The sequence below is a fragment of the Dendrobates tinctorius genome, unplaced genomic scaffold, assembly GCF_039654945.1.
Source record: "Dendrobates tinctorius isolate UK_male_01 unplaced genomic scaffold, ASM3965494v1 ptg000008l, whole genome shotgun sequence".
Classification (NCBI taxonomy): Eukaryota; Metazoa; Chordata; class Amphibia; order Anura; family Dendrobatidae; genus Dendrobates; species Dendrobates tinctorius.
Genome location: NW_027361676.1, coordinates 7628746 through 7647252, shown reverse-complemented (window position 1 = coordinate 7647252; position 18507 = coordinate 7628746). Strand labels below are relative to the sequence as shown.

General features: G+C 41.4%; 1 protein-coding gene across 2 annotated transcripts in view; it reads left to right on the top strand.

The window, feature by feature from the left end:
- LRBA (LPS responsive beige-like anchor protein) overlaps positions 1–18507 on the top strand; it is a 920035-nt gene that overhangs the window by 819897 nt on the left and 81631 nt on the right. For both annotated transcript variants that reach the window (XM_073576254.1, XM_073576253.1), the window contains exon 47: positions 4191–4358. In XM_073576254.1, the coding sequence (XP_073432355.1) occupies positions 4191–4358 (168 nt within the window). The remainder of the gene's footprint in view (positions 1–4190; positions 4359–18507) is intronic.

Genomic DNA, 18507 nt, shown 5'->3' with positions numbered 1-18507 from the left:
AAAATTTTTTAACAGCATCCTGGATTGCTCACGTTATTGCTGGACTTTGCTTTGTCGTTGTTCATATATATATATATATATATATATATATATATATATATATATATATATATATGCGTGTGTGTATTGTGTGTGTGTGTATCTATCTATCTATATGTACCGTATATCTATCTATGACTTATCTCAGCTAAGACAGCCTAGATCCTCAGGCTACATTCACACCATGGGTGTAGCCAGGATCAAACCTTGGGGGCGGGGCAGAGCCTCATACTGTTCCGCAGACCCTCATACTGCACACCTCAGCTGCTGCAGAACCTCATACTGCACACCCCTACACTTGAAAATAAAGCCTGCACCTTAAGAAGATGTGGTGATGAATGAAGTCTATTTATTCCAACTATCAATTGATGTTGATGTGTTACTGGGCATCCTTTTGGGCAGCTATGAGGTGTACCTGACTGGTGCTGAAAAAAAAAGAGTGTTAAGGGGGTTTTACACATAGCGATATCGCTATAACGTCACCGATTTTGTGACGTTATAGCGATATCGCTGTGTGTGATACTTACCTCCGACCGGCTCCCCCGCTGTCCATCGCTGATCGCGCGAGAATGTCCCATTCCATTTCTCGTCGTCCGCTTCCTGCTGGGCTTCCTGCTGGCGCCGACGAGCGACGCGTGGAGGCGGGCGGGAGGACGTCAGGATCGCTGTGTGTGAAAAGTGAGTATCGTGCGCTGCGTCGCTGCTGAATCGCTGTGAGATCTTCAGGTGTGAAAGCTCACTAGCGATCATTTAGCGATGCACCAGCGATCCTGACCGGGTCGGATCGCTGGTTGGATCGCTGGTGCATCGCTAAATGTAAAGGGGCCTTTAGTCCGTGTGCTACCCGGCTTTCATTCTTTTTGGTACAGATAAGATATTATATGGATAGACAGATATGGATAAATTGATAGAGCAGATTTCTAATCTGCTTTTGCTATTGAAAACATTATCTATGAGCTCAAAAACCTTTCAGGTGATGCAGTTTTTTAAAAAGCTGGTCTGCTTTTGCAGCTGAAAAACGTATCCTCAAAAAACGCAGGAAAAATGCTGTGCGTGAATGTAGCCTTAGATTAGGAATAGAACAGCCATTTATAGGACATTTCATAACTTTCCCAAATTCCTATGAAAAAAAAAAAATCAGCACATTCTGCATTGAATTACTGTACCCAATTTATTATATATTTTAGGAGTCGGTCCATTTTATACCGACTCAGACTCCACCAAAATGAGCACCAACTCCACGACTCCGACTCAACAGCCCTGTGCAGAACCACTCCTTTATTGAGTGTCTTGATATTTGCCAATAATTTCTGTTGTCTATTCCATTTGCACAACAGCATGTGAAATTGATTGTCAAACAGTGTTGCTTCAGTTTGATTTCACAGAAGTTTGATATACTTGGAGTTATATTCTGTTGTTTAAGTGTTCCCTTTATTTTTTGGAGCAGTGTATAATTTTGGAAGCATATCAATTTATTCCAAACTTCTCTAATAAATTTTTGTTTGTAGACTGAATTTGTTACATCGGACTAGTTGTCTGAGTATCGTGCCTCATCAGATTCAACTTCAGAATCAGAATTCTCATAATCCCTTTTCCAGCTGCTTATGTGGTCCTTATCTTCGTACACTTTCTCCATTTGGATATCCTCTTCAGAATCTGAGGTGTTGGCAAGCTTTTCCATTTCAGCTTCACTCAATGGACGTCTTTGCCACATTTTTGTCCAACTTTCTAAATAATGAACACTCACGACTTTCACTGCGTAAAATCAACATTGTGGAATAAAATAGCACTACATGATTAAACAACAACAATAATCCTGCCTGCTTCACTGTGATTGCTTCACAGAGTGTGCTTTGTATCCTGATGAAGAAATCTGATGATTTTGAAACATGTAAATAATAGAACTGCATCAAGTTTTTATGGAATCACCTAGAATATTCTTGGTTTTCATCAGCAATGCAGAAGAACCACCTATTCTTATTTTCTTTTTTTTGGTCATCTATGGTTTTTTAATACCGTGGATCTGCAGCAGCTGATGTTCTCAAAACTCTAATATTTCTGTGCAAATCCTTGCCCTCCGCTGCACCCTTTAATACCTGATAAAACCCTTTTTGCACTTTTGCTCTTCATTTTCCTTCTAAGACATCTCAGAAATAACATTTCCGTTAAATAAAAGTCCCACTCTGGAATTTTGTTATTTTACCTCTGGAGTGGTGTCACTAATGAATGTTCTATACCCCTAGTTATATACTTACCAGCCCACATCTTGTGCTCTTTCAGACGCACACCACACCTGTCCAGTTCCACCATCTTGCGACCACAGTTCCTGACTGACTGAAATGCATAGCTAACAGTCACAAGGTCTCAATGCAAGGCCTCCTTTAGACATCCAATTTTCACAATTTTTACTAGTGTTGTCCATGGTTTTTACAGCTAGCACTAATACCTGTGTTATTCTGTGGGACTATTCATATGTCGTTGATACTTTACAGACTGAGGAGTCTGAGGAAACTTGCACAGATATGTCCGATTATGATCCAAGGGTCGGATCAGTATCAGCATTGCAAATCTATGCCGAGTGCGGTTCAATTTTCAAGGACTGTTGCGTAGGAGAAGGTGGAACGAAAAAAGTGGTTTGGTACCGTGTTGGCCAGTAGAAAAAAAATATATAAAGTGCTCTCAGTGAGAGAAACAAAATAGGAATCTTGTGGGTATGATACCTTTTAGAGAAGGTGGAGAAACGTTTTTCTTCCACATACGAGGTGACACTTGGACCACACTGAACAAACTCTGATCAAAATAATCGGTTCATTTCTCTCGTTCGCGAGAATAATTGGACGTCTGAATGAGGCTCAAGACTGGGAGCCTGGTTCTGGCTCTCATAGACTAGACGTACATTGAGAAGGGACTTCTGGTCCACCCAACAAACACTGGAGTGATCTCGCAAAAGACAAATGGGATGGTGCCGAGAACAGAAGATGGTGGCTGGTTAGCATATTACTAGGGGCAGGGAACATACATTAGTGATACCATTCCAGTGGTGAAATAAAACATAAAAACGTCAGAGTGTGCTGCTTTAAGCTGAAATCCCACACTATATTAAAGTTTTAAAACATTTTGTAGTTTCTAAATGGACTGGTGTAAAGTCTTTCATGTCTTCAATCCTAGTACACTGCCTCCTGAATTTGTAAAATCTTTATGATGTTATGTAGCCAGTTATTTATTTGTAAGTTGTATGCTCCCATCCAGGAGCAAATAAAAAATAAATATAGCTTACAAGAGACCAAAAAAACATTTTCAGAGTCAGATCATCGTAGACTGGAAGAATTTTTGTATACCTTCAGTTTCTCCAACTAATATAAACATATACAGACATATTATTTATTCTCATTATAGCGCCATTTATTCCATGGTGCTTTACATGTGAGGAGGGGTGTACATAACAAAAACGAGTACAGTAACCTTAACTGGTGCAGGAGGAGAGAGGACCCTGCCCGCGAGGGCTCACAGTCTACATATATTGATATTTACAGCTCTGGCAAAAATTGAGACCACTTTCAAATATTCAGTTTGTCTGATTTTTCTCTTTATACTGTAGGTATAGTTTTGAGTAAAATGTAAATTGTTCTTTTAGTCTATACACTTTTGACATGTCACCGATTTTCCAAGCAATATTTTTTTTTTTTCTGAAAAAGAAAAATGGTCAAAATGGCAAAAAAAAACAGTGCTTTCAGACCTCAAATAATGCAAAGAAAACAAGTTCATAGTCATTTAGAAACAACAATACTAATGTTTTAACTTAGGAAGAGTTCTGAAATCAATATTTTGTGGAATAACCATGATTTTTAAAAACAGCTTTCATGCATCTTGGCATGCTTTCCACCAGTCTTCCACACTGCTCCTGGCGGAAAAATGTAAGCAGTTCTTCTTTATTTGATGGTTTGTGACTATCCATCATCCTCTTGATAACATTCCAGAGGTTTTCAGTGGGATTCAGGTCTGGAGTATGGGCTGCCCATGACAGGGTTTTAATGTGGTGGTCTCTTAATTTTTGCCCAAGCTGTATATATATGTTGTTTAATCATAGTGTTTTGTATTTATTTTTTTCATTTCAATACATTGTTCACAATGTCTTTCTACCTTTGTTGCAGGCCTTGGAAAGTGAATTTGTTTCTTGCCAGCTCCACCAGTGGATTGATCTTATATTTGGCTACAAGCAGCAGGGTCCTGAAGCTGTTCGAGCTCTCAACATATTCTACTATTTGACATATGAAGGCACTGTCAACCTAAGCTCTATATCAGATCCTATCCTGAGAGAGGTATGTTGTTTTATGTTTGTGTCCTTAAATATAACTTTTACACAACTGTTGACATTTACTTTTTAAAAAGTCGATGCAATGTCTAATGCCTGAGATCAGATTGTGTGGACCTGAGAATTTTATTGTTCCTGCCTTTTTATTTTCATTCCTTTTGTTTTTATACAGGAAACACTAACTTTACAGTTAATATTATTATTTTGGAAATGTGATTTTTAAAATAGATACTTAAAGCCAGACGATAACACTAAGTAATAAGGTTGGGAGTGACCCGAAGTAATTTGTCATTTGACCAATTGGCCTTTTTAAGTTGTTTAATCTGCCATACGACATTCTAAAACCGACATTCTAAAACCTATTATATCTTTTTTAAATCTTTATATATAAACTACCTATCGTGTGCAGTCTTAAGGAGGACCTTTCAATTTTTCATATTTAACTTGACACATGATGGCTACTGAGTGGAATAAAACTTATTTTATTTGTTCCTCTGGCCTTTGATCATGTGACCCTGATTGAATCATCATACGTCTTTCAGCACTTCTATGTTGCTGCCTAATTTTGATTGGTCAGCATCATACAGGAGACAGAAGTACACACCCCAGTGAAAACTTTCTAATAAAACCCTCTTGGAGTTAGCTAAAGTTAACCTTCTAGGTGCCAAATATTTTATTGCAACTTTTTTTTTATTCTGCTTTGCAGTTACTATTGAACGGTGTGTTCTCTCGAAGCGTTTTTGACACTGCATGTTTTCACTGCTTAAAAAATGTACTGTCTTACAGATCCAGCAAAGTGGATTGGATTTATAGAAAGCTCATGCCCACTGTGCTTTTACTCAGCGTAAACTGACCTGCAGAGCATGTTTCAAATAACCTACATGTCAATTTCTCTTATGGGAATGCTGAGTTTTATATGCAGATTTTTCCCATAGACTTGCATTAGCTGTGAAAAATTTGCAGGCAAAAAACATACATTTGTTTTTAAGTGTGTTTCCACAATGAAAAGGTTTATCAAAGTGAAATACCAGGCGGTATCAAAAACAAAGCAGCTTTTTTTAAAACCTGACACACCAACAAGAGATAAAAAAAAAAACAAAACTCAGCATAAAAAGCTATAAAAAAAATGCAAGGATACGAATTAACCTAATAAATGCAGAAATGGTGCAAAAAATCTGCAACATCAAAAGCTCATTGTAGAAATGTAACCTAAATATTTGCTTTTAGTCTTCCATAAACATTAGACTAACGTTAACCGAATCTGTCTATATCTGCGGGATTGGCTGACAGTCTGATTTGTATTAATGCCTCCTGATTGCCCCTGACACATTATGTGAGTGAAGAGAAGGCATGTTCAATTTTGGAACGTCTGACAATGGCTTTCTCATTGAAAACACTGGAGCACTCAGCTGAGCTGAGTGCTAGTGTGTATGGGTGAGCTGAGAGCGATTGCTGTTGGCCTAACGATTAACTGAACAGTGATTCGGCCTACAAATATCAATTGTGTATGGGGTATTTTACTGTGCAAGGACCATCTTGTTTAACATAAGTAATGCTTGCCATTGCCCCCTCTTTTAAACCATGTTCACATGCATTCTGGCAAATAATGTACAGTTGCAGGGTTAGGCATTTTTGCTGTTTTTATGCTATTTTTTTTACCTGTGCATTACAGTACCAGCAAAGCCTATGAGATTTCAGAAATCTCTTGTGCATGCATTGTTTTTTTTTGTCATCAGAATTTTGTGCTTTGCTTGTTTTTTTGGACATAGAACATGTCACTTCTTTCAACATTTTTTCAGTGTTTTTCACCCATTGACTTGAATGGGTGGTGAAAAAAATGCAGGTATCATGTTTTGCTCATTATTTTTTTCTCTGTCTTCTCTTGTTCTTTTTCTAGAACCGTTACTGCTGTACCATGATGTGGGGGGATTCAAATGGAGGGTTAACTGCAGTCACCTAAGTTTTCTTGGCATTAGTACACTGTTTTTTTTTTTCTTTTTAGATCAAAGCTTTCTTTTTTTTATCACGCTTTTTATTGTTGATAAATTTACTTATTCTGTACGTATTGGAATAATGCTTCTATCTTTTGAATAGTACAGAGTAGTGTTTCCCAAAGTCCAGTCCACATGGCCCCCTACACATCATGTTTTCAGGATTTCCTTAGTATTGTACAGGTGATGAAATCATTAAGGAATCAGACACTGCCACAGGTTCTATCACCTCTGCAATACACCTCTGTGAGGATGAGGTTTAGGAATCTGTCTCATACATTGTTCTTCAGTTCACGCACAGTGGTTCCTAAGCCGTCAGTAGCGACTACAAGCGTACTCACACTTATTTCATAAGTACGAGGTTAGATCCAAAATGCCAGCCTTCTTACTTATACAAAGAAAAGTTGGGAGAGCATCTTAAAGATAAGACCAGCCACCAACACCACTTGGGCATTGGCCACCAATCAGAAATTACAAAAACAGGTTTTCTAGACACATTTTTAATTATGTATGTACCACAGATCTGGATAATTAGTTGTATTGTAATTGGAACTTCTCGTAGAACTGTGAACTGTCTCACAGATATAATACGGCATCCAGAAAATGAAGGTTGCGACCTACAAAGATACAGGTTGAACCCCAAGACTAACAACATTTTGAGACTCAAAATTATAATATAATTCATAAAGTAATATGTGCAGAAGCGATACATAGGTAAAAAGGAAGCAATTTAGCAATTACTGGAATTATTGTAAAGGAAAAAAATCCACTTTCTAAAGGACCCATCTTAATAGATAGAATGCTGGAGTTTATGTAACATATACAGTTTTTTTTTTCTTTTACTCCTCAAAATAGTTTCACATAAGAATTTAAAGGTTATTTCAGTCCCAACATGACTCCAGAACACTGGTTTGCCGTTAATCTTTCTTTCAAGTATAAACAACATCAGTCTTTATAGCATTGTTAACATTTGTTAAATGCTTAAGGAAATATGTTACTCAACTTTTCTTCCGTAGTTGTATAAGCGGTCAGACACAACATAGAAGCCGATGAGTAAGATGATAATTTGGAAATATTAGATGTTTGATATAATTTATAAAATGATGACCTGTAACTGATTGTAACAAAGAAAAGTGCTTGTGCTGGTTTACACGGTGACATATAAAACTCCTGTAGCCACTTAGTTATCTCATGTTTGCTGGGTTTAGTGTATTATTGTGGCACCAAAGTGTTTAATCCCCTTACATTACTATGAGTAAGGAAATATTGAATAATTATAAAAACTCTAAACTTGAACTGCATTTTTAAAACTTGGTGGTTTTTATTAGAAATGCTCAATATTTCTCCATGTACATTGTATTGTTTGTATTGTTCCATTGTATTTGGCCATTGTTCATGGTCATTTTTAAGCATCGTGCCCTAAGACACACAGTAGACATGCATTTAAAGTTATTGATCTCTAAAGAGACCCTAAATGTAAAGTCAACCCTCCTCATTTGTTATCGAAGTTCTGACCTATTTTAAACAGATACAATCCACATTACATAAATGTCCGTCCTTCCTGCATGTGTATGGGGCTTTCTAAGCATCCCCAGATTTCAGATGTAAAGGTAAAAAATAATTAGATATGTTTCCATGGTTGGCTTACGGTCCACGTACCCATGTTTGGCTGACAGCAAAACTCAAAAACCCCGCGAATCAAGCTGCACCAAGACACCTCCAGCATCATGGCTAAGGGAATCGATGAATCATAGATAGAATCGTAGAGTTGGAAGGGACCTCCTGGGCCATCTGGTCCAACCCCCTGCTCAAAGCAGGATTCGCTAAATCATCCCAGACATGTCTGTCCAGCCTCTCTTTGAAGACTTCTATTGAAGGAGAACTCACCACCTCTCATGGCAGCCTGTTCCACTCATTGATCACTCTAACTGTCAAAAAGTTTTTTCTAATATCTAATCTGTGTCTCCTCCCATTCAGTTTCATCCCATTGCTTCTAGTCTTTCCTTGTGCAAATGAGATAGAATCAAACGTTCATCCCATCCATCACAATAATTTGGGACTTGGAATTTTTAGTTAATTTAACCCCTTCATGACCCAGCCTATTTTGACCTTAATGACCTGGCCATTTTTTGCAATTCTGACCAGTGTCCCTTTATGAGGTAATAACTCTGGAACACTTCAACGCATCTTAGCGATTCTGAGATTGTTTTTTCGTGACATATTGGGCTTCATGTTAGTGGTAAACTTAGGTCGATAATTTTTGCGTTTATTTGTGAAAAAAACAGAAATTTGGCGAAAATTTTGAAAATTTCGCAATTTTCAAATTTTGAATTTTTATTCTGTTAAACCAGAGAGTGATGTGACACAAAATAGTTACTAAATAACATTTCCCACATGTCTACTTTACATCAGCACAATTTTGGTAACAATTTTTTTTTTTATTAGGAAGTTATAAGGGTTAAAAGTTGACCAGCGATTTCTCATTTTTACAACAATATTTACAAAACCATTTTTTTTTAGGGACCACCTCACATTTGAAGTCACTTTGAGGGGTCTATATGGCAGAAAATACCCAAAAGTGACACCATTCTAAAAACTGCACCCCTCAAGCTACTCAAAACTACATTCTAGGAGATTATTAACCCTTCAGGTGCTTCACAGGAACTAAAGCAACGTGGAAGGAAAAAATGGACATTTTATTTTTTGCACCACAAATTTTCTTTTATCATTAATTTTTTTCATTTTCACATGGGCTACAGGATAAAATGGATACTAAAATTTGTTGGGCAATTTCTCCTGAGTACACCGATACCTCATATGTGGTCATAAACCACTGTTTGGGAGCACGGCAGGGCTCGGAAGGGAAGGAGCACATTTGACTTTTTGAATGGAAAATATGCTGGAATATTTAGCGCTTGCCATGTCGCGTTTGGAGAGTCGCTGTGCGCCTAAGCACTGGAGCTTCCTCACAAGTGACCCCAAGGAACTTATCTACATGCATAGTGATCACTTTGAACCCCCCAGGTGCTTCACAAATTGATCGGTAAAAAAAAAAAGTACTTTTTTTTCACAAAAATTTTCTTTTGGTCTCAGTTTTTTCATTTTCACATGGGCAACAGGATAAAATGGATCCTAAAATGTGTTGGGCAATTTCTCCTGAGTGCACAGATACCTTATATGTGGTCATAAACCACTCTTTGGGCGCACGGCAGGGTCCGTAAGTGAAGGAGCGCTATTTGACTTTAAGAATGGAAAATTCGCTCCAATCGTTATCGGACACCATGTCGCGTTTGGAGAGCCCCTGTGTACCTAAACATTGGAGCTCCCCCACAAGTGACACCATTTTGGAAACTAGACCCCTTAAGGAACTTATCTAGATGTGTAGGGAGCACTTTGAACCCCCAAGTGCTTTACAAAAGTTTATAACGTAGAGCAGTGAAAATAAAAAATCATTTTTTTTCCTCAAAAAAGATTTTTTAGCACGCTATTTTTTATTTTCACAAGGGTAACAGGAGAAATTGGACCACAAAAGTTGTTGTCCAGTTTGTCCTGAGTACGCTGGTACCCCATATGTGGGGGGGAACCACTGTTTGGGCGCACGGCAGGGCTCAGAAGGGAAGGAGTGCCATTTGACTTTTTGAAATGAAAATTAGCTCCAATCGTTAGCGGACACCATGTTGTGTTTGGAGAGCCCCTGTGTGCCTAAACTTTGGAGCTCCCCCACAAATGACCCCAGTATGGAAACTAGACCCCCTAAGGAACTTATCTAGATGCATAGTGAGCACTTTGAACCCCCAGGTGCTTCACAGAAGTTTATAACGCAGAGCCGTGAAAATAAAAAATATTTTTTTTTCTTAAAAAAAATATTTTTAGTCCACAATTTTTTATTTTCACAGGGGTACCATGATAAATTGGACCCCAAAAGTTGTTGTACAGTTAGTCCTGAGTACACTGGTACCCCATATGTGGGGGGGACAACTGTTTGGGCACACGTTGGGGCTCAGCAGGGAGGTAGTGACATTTTGAAATGCTGACTTTGATGGCATGGTCTGAGGGTGTCATGTTACATTTGCAGAGCCCCTGTGTGCCTAAACAGTAGAAACCCCCGGCATGTGACCTCATTTTGGAAACTAGACCCCCCAAGGAACTTATCTAGATGTGTGGTGAGCACCTTGAACCCCCAAGTGCTTCACAGAAGTTTATAACGCAGAGCCGTGAAAATAAAAAATCATTTTTTTCCTCAAAAAAAAAAAAGATTTTTAGCCCGCAATTTTTTTTCACAACAGTAACAGGATGAATTGGACCCCAAAAGTTGTTGTACAGTTTGTCCTGAGTACGCTGATACCCCATATGTGGGGGGAAACCACTGTTTGGGCACACGTCAGGGCTCGGAAGGGAAGTAGTGACATTTTGAAATGCTGACTTTGATGGCATGGTCTGCGGGCATCATGTTACATTTGCAGAGCCCTTGATGTACCTAAACTGTGGAAACCCTCCACAAGTGACCCCATTTTGGAAACTAGACCCCATAAGGAAGTTGCCTAAATGTGTGGTGAGCACACTGAACCCCCAAGTGCTTCACAGAAGATTATAACGCAGAGCCATGAAAATAAAAAATAATTTTTTTTCCTCAAAAAATGATTTTTTAGCTCTCAATTTTTTATTTTCACAAGGGTAACAGGAGAAATTGGACCCCAAAAGTTGTTGTCCAGTTTGTCCTGAGTACGCTGGTACCCCATATGTGGGGGGGAACCATTGTTTGGGCACACGTCAGGGCTCGGAATGGAAGTAGTGACGTTTTGAAATGCAGACTTTGATGGAATAGTCTGCGGTCGTAATTACGTTTGCAGAGCCCCTGATGTGCCTAAACAGTGGAAACCCCCCACAAGTGACCCCATTTTGGAAACTAGACCTTCCAAGGAACGTATGTAAGATGTGTTGTGAGCACTTTGAACCCCCAAGTGCTTCACAGAAGTTTATAATGCAGAGACATGAAAATGAAAAAATCATTTTTTTCCACAAAAATCATTTTTTAGCCCCCAATTTTTTATTTTCCCAAGGGTAACACAGGAAATTAGTCCCCAAAAGTTGTTGTGCAATTTTTCCTGAGTACGCTGATACCCCATATGTTGGGGTAAACCACTGTTTGGGCGCATGTCAGGGCTTGGAAGGGAGGATGCACCGTTTGACTTTTTGAATGCAAAATTGGCTGGAATCAGTGGTTGCACCATGTCGCATTTGGAGACCCCCTGATGTGCCTAAACAGTGTAAACCCCTCAATTCTAACTCCAACCCTAACCCCAACACACCCCTAACCACAGCCCTAACCCTAACACATCCCTAACCACAAGCCTAACCCTAATTCCAACGCTAACCCTAATTCCAACGCTAACCCTAATTCCAACCCTAACCCTAATTCAACCCTAACCCTCTTTCCAACCCTAACCCTCTTTCCAACCCTAACCCTCTTTCCAATCCTAACCCTAACCCTCTTTCCAACCCTAACCCTAACCCTCTTTCCAACCCTAAGCCTCTTTCCAACCCTAACCCTCTTTCCAACCCTAACCCTCTTTCCAACCCTAACCCTCTTTCTAACCCTAACCCTCTTTCTAACCCTAACCCTCTTTCCAACCCTAACCCTCTTTTCAACCCTAACCCTCTTTTCAACCCTAACCCTAATGGAAAAATAAAAATAAAAATATTTTCTTTACTTTATTAGTTGTGCCTACCTATGGGGGTGATAATCGGGGGGTTTATTTACTTTTTCTTTCATTTTGATCACTGTGAGAGAGATCAAAATGAAAGAATGGAATCTGCAGCTGGCAGATTCAGGCGGGCGCACTGCGTATGCGCCCGCCATTTTCAAGATGGCGGCGCCCATGAACCGGACCCGCCGGACACCGGGAGCGACAGGGGGACTTAGAAGGTGCCGGGGGAGGTGAGATGGGGTGAGGGGGTTATCGGAAGCTGGCGGGGAGCAGAGGGAATGGGAGGGGGGCAGATGATGACAGCGGCGGCAGATCGCCGCTGTCATTCAGTTGCGGGGGGGGGCGATCGCCGGTGGGGGGGTGGAATCGGTGTCTCCAGCCATGTCCGATGCTACAGCAGCATCGGCCATGGCTGGATTGTAATATTTCATCAATTTTCATTGATGAAATATTACTATCGCTCTGATTGGCTGTTTCACTTTTAACAGCCAATCAGAGCGATCGTAGCCACGTGGGGGCGAAGCCACGCCCCCTGTGGCGAAGAACAAAGCCCCCTGTATCTGCAGGTCGGGTGACCTTTCAGTGACCTAGGTCACCCGACCCGCAGGGGGGCTTTAAAGTCATGATGCCACATAGGCGTCATGGGTCGTTCTGGCACGACTTTTCATGACGCCTATGTGGCGTCAAAGGTCGTGAAGGGGTTAATGCTCCTTGCTACAATATCAAGAATATTTATTACAAAGGAGAAAGATTGGTGATCTCACCAGAACCCTCAAGCTTGCTCACGTTTGTTTTCTTCATTCATTATCATTGTATGTCCGGTAGCCAAAGCAGTAGGTGTTTTGTAAAAGCACATCAAACTTAGACGTCGATACTGTTTGAAATTCTCCATGAACTCACTGCCTCTGAATGCTGTTGAGTGACATTTGTTTCTGTTGCTTGTGTCTGCTTTGACTACCTGGTTTGTCTCAGATTGGCAGTCAGGATTACGCTTCAGTCGGACTACAGATGTAAGAGTCAAGAGCAAGGCAGGTCTTTAATAGTATTCTATATAGACATTGGAATGTCTCATTGTTGTGTATCCTTAACATACTCTTCCTTAGCTGCTATCATTTTTAGAGGGTTAACATACCGTGCATTTATAAGTTAATGGAAAAAGCGGTTTATTTCTGTTCCAAACAGTAATGTTTGCTCATATTACTTCAAATGTGAGAAAATTGATTAATGCTAATAATAATTTTAATTCTATAGCACCAACATATTCCGCAGCACTGTACATTATAGAAGGGACTTCTATAAACAATAGACAATTACAGCATAACCATAAACACATAGATCAAAACAGATACCAAGAGGAGTGAGGGTCCTGCTCGCAAGCTTACAATCTATGAGGAAAAAGGGGAGACACGAAAAGTGGATGGTAACAATTGCTTTCGTTGTTTGGACCAGCCATAGTGTAAGAATCGGGTGTTCATTGCTGCATGAACTGGTTATCGTCCTAAGTATATAACAGTACAGACACACAGGGCTATTAAATGCATAAAGCATGTGAGAACATGATGCAAGGAGCCTGGTTATAGTAAAAATTTTGAATGGGTCACACAGGGATAGTTAGGTTAATGCGTTGAGGCGGTAGGGCAGTCTGAACAAATGCGTTTTTAGTGCACTCTTAAAACTGTGGGGATTGGGGATTAATCAAAATAACCTGGTAGTGCATTCCAAAGAATTGGCGCATCACGTGAAAAGTCTTGGCGACGGGAGTGGGAAGTTCTGATTATTGAGGATGTTAACCTCAGGTCATTAGCAGAACGGAGGGCATGGGTAGGGTGGTAGACAGACGAGGGAGGAGATGTAGGGTGGTGTTAACCTAGGAGTGCTTTGTGGGGGAGGTTAATAAGTTTGTACTGGATTTTGGCATGAATGGGTAACCAGTGTAATGACTGGCACAAGGTAGAGGCATTGGTATTATGATTGGTAAGGAATATGATCCTGGCTGCAGCATTCAAAACAGATTGGGGAGGGAGAGTTTGATAAGGGGGAGACCAATTAGTAGAGAGTTACAATAGTCCAAACGAGAATGAATAAGGGTACTGTCACACTTAGCGATGTACCAGCGATCCCGACCAGCGATATGACGCTGTCAGGATCGCTGGTACATCGCTAAGTGATCGCTAGTGAGCTGCCACACAGGCAGATCTCACTAGTGACATCGCAGGGGTTGGGGGTCGCTACTTACCTGTCACACCAGGCGATCCTGCATCCTCCCGCCCGGCTCCACGCGTCGCTCGTCGTCACAGCAGGAAGCACCGCAGGAAGCAGACGACGAGAAACAGTCCAGCCTGTTCTCGTGCGATCAGCGATAACCAGCGAGGGAGCCGGTCGTAGGTAAGTATCAGACACAGCGATATCGCTAGCAATATCGCTATAACGTCACTAGTTATAGCGATATTGCTAGCGATATCTCTTAGTGTGACATGCCCTTAAGAGAAACAGTAAGTTTTTGCAGAGTTGAAAGTAGGAAAAGGTCGAATTCTCGAAATATTTTTGAGGTGCAGATAACAAGAGCGAGCCAATGATCATATGTGGAGGGGTGAGTGAAAGCTCAGATTAGATTAGAACTAAAGAAATACATCATGAATGTATTTCAACTGCTGATCACAGTAAAAAATAGTGACTTCTTGAACATCAGAAGGTTTGAGATCGAGGCAGACACACCCCATGAGAGGGTAAGGTGTTCTGATATGTATGTGGATCTATACAGAGGATGGTATTATGGTCATCATCTCCACGTGTAGACCAGGTGTAGAGACCCTCTCCATACATCTAAATCCATCTCCACAAACTGGATGCTTTTAAATATTTATTTTTCGAGTAGCAAATCTTACCTGAGACTCATACTCTATTCAGTATTGGGCACTGTTACACTGTTAGCGTTTGAGCAGAATGTCACATTACTGTGATCTGATTCTCTCTTGAGCGAATTGCAGCACAGGTGCGAAGAAGGCAGAACTTAATTTCTCCATCTCCTCCATTCACTGTGTCCACAGTAATGGGTGCGCGTGATCCGATTCTCTGCTGCACTTGAAGCATGCTGCAGTTTTTTTTTCTTCTCATGCCAAATCTGCACAAGAAAAAAAGCACTGGTCGGCAGTGCCCCATAGTATAACATTGGGCCGAGTGCTGTCCGATGAATCGTTGGGAAGCCCTCGGCCGTGTTATAAGCTATTGTGAGCTAGCCCTTACAATGAGCCACAGGCTGCACTGTTAAGTGTAAGAGAATTTCCTCAGCCTAAAGATCTAAATAGTATTCTTCTTTACTGTCATAATGTACTTGTACATGGATATTCATATCTATACACAAATACAAGGAGTTTAAAAAAAAAATCTGAAAATGTTTTTTATTGACTATGAAGTTACTAAAAGAAAAGGAATGAAAACAACTGCATTAGTATTACACTGTTAAAAAAATAAACAAACCAGTAAATAACAGGCATATTTAGTATTCCTGTAATATCATTTTTTTACCACAATAACTTAATATGTATGTAAGGCGTATGATAAAATTAAATCTAAAAAATGTACATAGATTGTATATACATACAATTATAGAGAGGGGTCCAAGTACATGGGCTGCACAGGGGCCCTTTGCTCATTGTCTATCTCCTGACTTCAGATATTCTGCTGTATTTATTTTGCTGTTATATTGTAATTCTACTTTATATGAAATACCATTGTTTGAGAGAGTACACAGAAATTTTGCTAGAAAATGAATTTGTTCCTCTCCCCAAGTGGTATAGAGGACCATGTCCTATTAAAGTTTTTCTTTCCTGGTATTGAGTATTCAGAGTAATCCAACTCTGACTGAAAAGTCATGAGTTAGCAAGTTAATTATGCATTTTATTGTTATACCTCGTATTAGGGATTTTACTGTTTAATTGCTATTTTCAATATATGAGGAGTCCCGAAGCTTTTATGGATTAGATTGCCTATAAAATGACTACGCACAGCATCTTGACCTTTCCTATTATAGTTGGTCTGCTTTTATTTCTCTATTCACAGCCTTAGTTCCATCAGACAGTCGTGAAAAAAAAGCAATTCTGAATTTGTGTCTGCAGAGGAAAAGTTACAAAACTATGTATTTATTCTAACTGCATCCATATGTGCAGTGTTTTTCACATAGTCTGCAATCATTAGCTCGGTGGACTTGTAAAAGTAACCATCAACCACAACATTGACTGTTCTCAGCCAAGATTTCAGGTTCTTTTAACTACTATTAAGTAAAGAGCAATCATAACACTAGATGTGTATTTCCTGAAGAAAGTATAGATAGTGCTTTGAAATGGTGCCCGGGCTGCCCCTTTAAGAGAGACTTGCCTGCTGCCCCTGCAAGACTTTCAACTCAGGATCCGTTTTAACTGTGTGTGCCTCTCAGGGGCCACTTTGGCCTCAGGGTCTGATTTGGTGGGTGGGGCCCCTCAGGATCCGATTTGGTGGCCTGGGCTCCTCAGGGCTTGAATTGGTGGCCGGGATCCCTCAGGGTCCGATTTTGTGCGTGTGGCCCCTCAGGGTCCGATTTTGTGGGTGTGGCCCCTCAGGGTCCGATTTTGTGGGTGGGGCCACTCTGGGTCCGATTTAGTGGGCGGGGCCACTCTGGGTCCGATTTGGTGGACGGGGCCACTCTGGGTCCGATTTGGTGGGCGGGGCCCCTATGGGTCCGATTTGGTGGGCGGGGCCCCTCTGGGTCTGATTTGGTGGGCGGGGCCACTCAGTCTGAATTGGTGGACGGGGCTCCTCAGGGTCCTATTTGGTGGACGGGGCCCCTCAGGGTCCTATTTGGTGGGCGTGGCCACTCAGTCTGATTTGGTGGGCGGGGCCCTTCGGGTCCGATTTGGTGGGCGGGGCCCCTCAGGGTCCAGTTTGGTGGACAGGGCCCCTCAGGGTCCGATTTGGTGGGCGGGGCCCTTCACGGTCTGATTTGGTGGGCGGGGCCCCTCAGGGTCCAATTTGCAGGCCGGGGTGGCTCAGCCTCCGATTTGGAGCCTGGGATCACTCAGCTTTCGATTTGGCGCTCCGGCCCTTTAAGACTCATTTTGGTGCGCTGGCCCTTTAAGAATCACTTTGGCACGTCGCCCCTTTTAAAAGCCAGTTTGGCTCACTGGGCTTCTAAATCCACTTTGGCGCACATTCTCAGGGGCATGCGTCATGTGATGAAGCTAGATTTGCATTTGTGCTTTGGGTTTCGCTTTAAGAGCAGAAATTATCTGGCAGAAACTGTGTACTGGAGGGGTCATGTGAAGTTCGTAGGCGTTGTCATAGTAACTGGGTCTGCCTGCGCATATCAATGAGCTTAACTGCCATTTCAATCGCCTCATGGCATGTTTTCTCTGTGGCAACATTTTCCCATTGAAGTGCATTGAAGAAAATGTTTTTTCAAACGCAAATTGCGCAAAAAATAAAAAATTCGATTGACACGAAAATTACTTAGCACACCACTCGTGGACGCTGGCTTCGAAACGACACCTCAACGGGGTCTATGCGTGTAGCGGTTCGGGCCGCATTAATTGCGGAAAATCAACTGAATAATAAGAAGAAGTTAGCAGCGTTCGGATTACAAGATAGTGCTTTTTTAAGCACTATAATTATGAAGAAAATATTGTTAGGATAAAACAACTGCAGAAACTTAATTCAAAAATATATTTAAATATGGGGATTCTGTATTCCACTATTAGGCCAGGGTCACACTTGCGAGAAACTCGCACGAGTCCCGTGTCTCAATACCCGGCACTGCCGCCGGCACTCGGACCGGAGCGCTCAGCTGCATAGAAATACATGCAGCCGCACACTCCGGTACCGAGTGCCTGCGGCAGTGCCGGGTATTGAGACACGGGACTCGTGCGAGTTTCTCGCAAGTGTGACCCCGGCCTTAGGCTAACTGTTGGGTACCACTGCTATGGGGTTCTGCTGACCAAATTGTTGGTCAGAGGTGTGACTTGCATATTGGCTCCCTAAAGGGCCTGTCACACTAAGCGATATTGCTAGCAATATCGCTATAACGTCACTGTTTTTTGTGACGTCATAGCGATATCACTAGCGACATCGCTGTGTCTGGTACTTACCTCTGACCGATCCCCTGCTGGTTATCGCTGATCGCGCGAGAACATCCTGGGCCGTTTCTCGTTGTCAGCTTCCTGCTGTGGCGACGCGTGGACGCGGGCGGGAGGACGTCGGGATCGCCTCGTCTGACAGGTAAGTAGCGACCCCCGACCCCTGCGATGTTGCTGGTGAGATCTTCCTGTGTGGCAGCTCACTAGTGACCACTTAGGCTAGTTTCACACTTGCTTTTTTTTGCAGCGCGTTTTTCCCGCAAAAAAAAGCATTGAAAAAACGCATACATAAGCATACAACTGCTGCGTTTTTTTCAAGCATTTTTATGAGCATGCATGAAAAAAACGCAGCG